The sequence below is a fragment of the Merops nubicus genome, unplaced genomic scaffold (genome assembly GCF_000691845.1).
Source record: "Merops nubicus isolate BGI_N331 unplaced genomic scaffold, ASM69184v1 scaffold37737, whole genome shotgun sequence".
Classification (NCBI taxonomy): Eukaryota; Metazoa; Chordata; class Aves; order Coraciiformes; family Meropidae; genus Merops; species Merops nubicus.
Genome location: NW_008620277.1, coordinates 4,354 through 6,311, shown reverse-complemented (window position 1 = coordinate 6,311; position 1,958 = coordinate 4,354). Strand labels below are relative to the sequence as shown.

Sequence of the window (1,958 nt, the reverse complement as noted above, 5' to 3'; positions counted from 1 at the left end):
ATCTTTTCCCCCTGCTTGGCAGAGTAGGGAGAGCCTCCTGAGACTCCCAGAGCCCTGCTAGGAAATTGGGTTTGGATAAAAGCAATCTGCGCTGAGCAGCCGAGTGTTTTTTCCAGGGAATGGGAGTGGGGCTGCATGCTCCAGCCCCCTGCCAGCCCTGGGCCGTGGGGGCACCCAGGCACGTCCCCCCACCTCTGCCAGGGGCTGTGTGGGCAGCTGGTGTTTGTTGAGGAGTGTGGGGAGGGATGTGGAGGGGCTGGAAACGAGGGGAGGATTGCCCCTGCACTGGGGGGTGATGCACAGGACTAGAGCCCACCACTGTGAGCCCTGGGGAGGCCAGTGAGGGGGTGTGTGGATGCCCATGTGTCCTAGAGCTGCAGCAGGTCCCCAATGGGAACCAGTATGTCCCCAGTGCAGATTGAGCCACTCACCAGCATTAACTCTTCCCTGGCCAGTCAAGCAAGCACCGGGTGGGAGCATGGCAGACTGTCACATCCCACGGGTGCCCACCCCGCACCCTGGCTGTCCCCTGGCACAGCTCACTCTGTCCTCTGCCACCAGCCCTTCACCCAGCCCTGCACCCACCTGCTGCCCTTCAGGCTGCCGTCATCCGAGAGTGCTTTGGAGGAGCCTTTGTTCTTGGAAAGCCAGGACTTCACTCCATCCACACGCTCCTCCAGCTCTGAGTCCACATCCGAGTCACCATCACTGCCGGAGGAGCGGGTCAGGGCAGGGGAAAGCAAGAGGTGAGCACAGGGCAGGGAGATTTTGGGTGCTGGGGAGGTGAAATTGCACTGGCAGGCACCCAGTCCCTCAGCACCCACTGCCTGCATACCCTGGCATGGGTAAGACCCCGTCCCGCGGACCTGCTCCATCTCCCGGGATGCAACCTGCATGCATACAGCTCAATCGGTGTGTTAGGGGCTCCCTGAAGCACAGCCGTGCCACGCACCCCAAAACCACCCCCCTGCCTGGCCAAGAGGCTCCTACACCCTCTGCCCATTGTGCCCCCCTGCCACTGCACAGCTCCAGGTCTGGAATGATAAGACAGCAGAGCTGGTATTGGGACAGCAAGCCCCAGAAATGGGGGAGATTTCCAACTTGGGGGTTGGGAAGGAAATAAGTGGGTTCATTTTATAGGCCACCGTTGAGTGCAAAATTACAGTGAAGAAGAGCGATGTTGATGGCCCTGGGTAAACAGGAGTTTAGCAGGCAGAACAGAAACGACTCCGGCAAGGCGGGCACAGGAGCGTGGTGGGCAGATTTACAGCCCTGCCGTGCCAGGGAGCCCCTGATTTACGTCCCAGCGTAAAAAAAGCCCTATCTGGCTTAAACCATCTAATTTATAACGGCCGTTCGTAGCCATATTGATTGCTTTTAGAAAGAGGGTGCCGTATGCATTGCAAAATCCATTCCTCCACGTTAAAAGCATCCCTGCATAAATCTCCCTTAATACCTAACTGCTTACTGTTTTCATTAGGGTTATGGCAGTACCGGCGGGATCTATAAGGAGATGGAAGCGGCACGGCCCCCTCTCCTCAGCTCCCCGCTGGCCAGTGCGAGCCCAGGGCTCCCGCCGAGCTGCTGCTGGGGAAGGGATATATCATATGATCCTAAATGGCTGTTTTATCCACCCGGCTTTGGGTTTATTCCCTGCCTGGGGACGGCGGCAGACGACACAGGGAGCGGGCTGGGGTAGACCCTGTATCTGAATCCTCCTCGTTAAATTCAAAGCAACGAGCCGCGCTCCGGCACGCGCCTCTCCCTCCCCTGCAATACATCCAGGCAATGCTCAGCTTGGAAAAAACAAAAAACACAAACCAAAACAACAAAAAACTACAGAATGACAACAAAGAATTCCCCAATGAGCAAAACAAACTCTGGGGGCAACTAGGGTTGTATGACCATGGGAATTAAACTCCACATCAAACGCACTTTATGACCCAGCGTGCCGTTAG

At 56.9% G+C, this 1,958-nt stretch overlaps 1 protein-coding gene across 1 annotated transcript in view; it reads right to left on the bottom strand.

Moving 5' to 3' along the window:
• Positions 1–394: 394 nt before the first annotated feature.
• Positions 395–1,958, bottom strand: part of LOC103776556 (unconventional myosin-XVIIIa-like) — a gene marked incomplete at its 5' end in the record, with an annotated part of 5,591 nt that continues 4,027 nt past the window's right edge. Inside the window, one exon of the mRNA XM_008944067.1 lies at positions 395–708. Coding sequence (XP_008942315.1) covers positions 540–708 — 169 coding nt within the window. The remainder of the gene's footprint in view (positions 709–1,958) is intronic.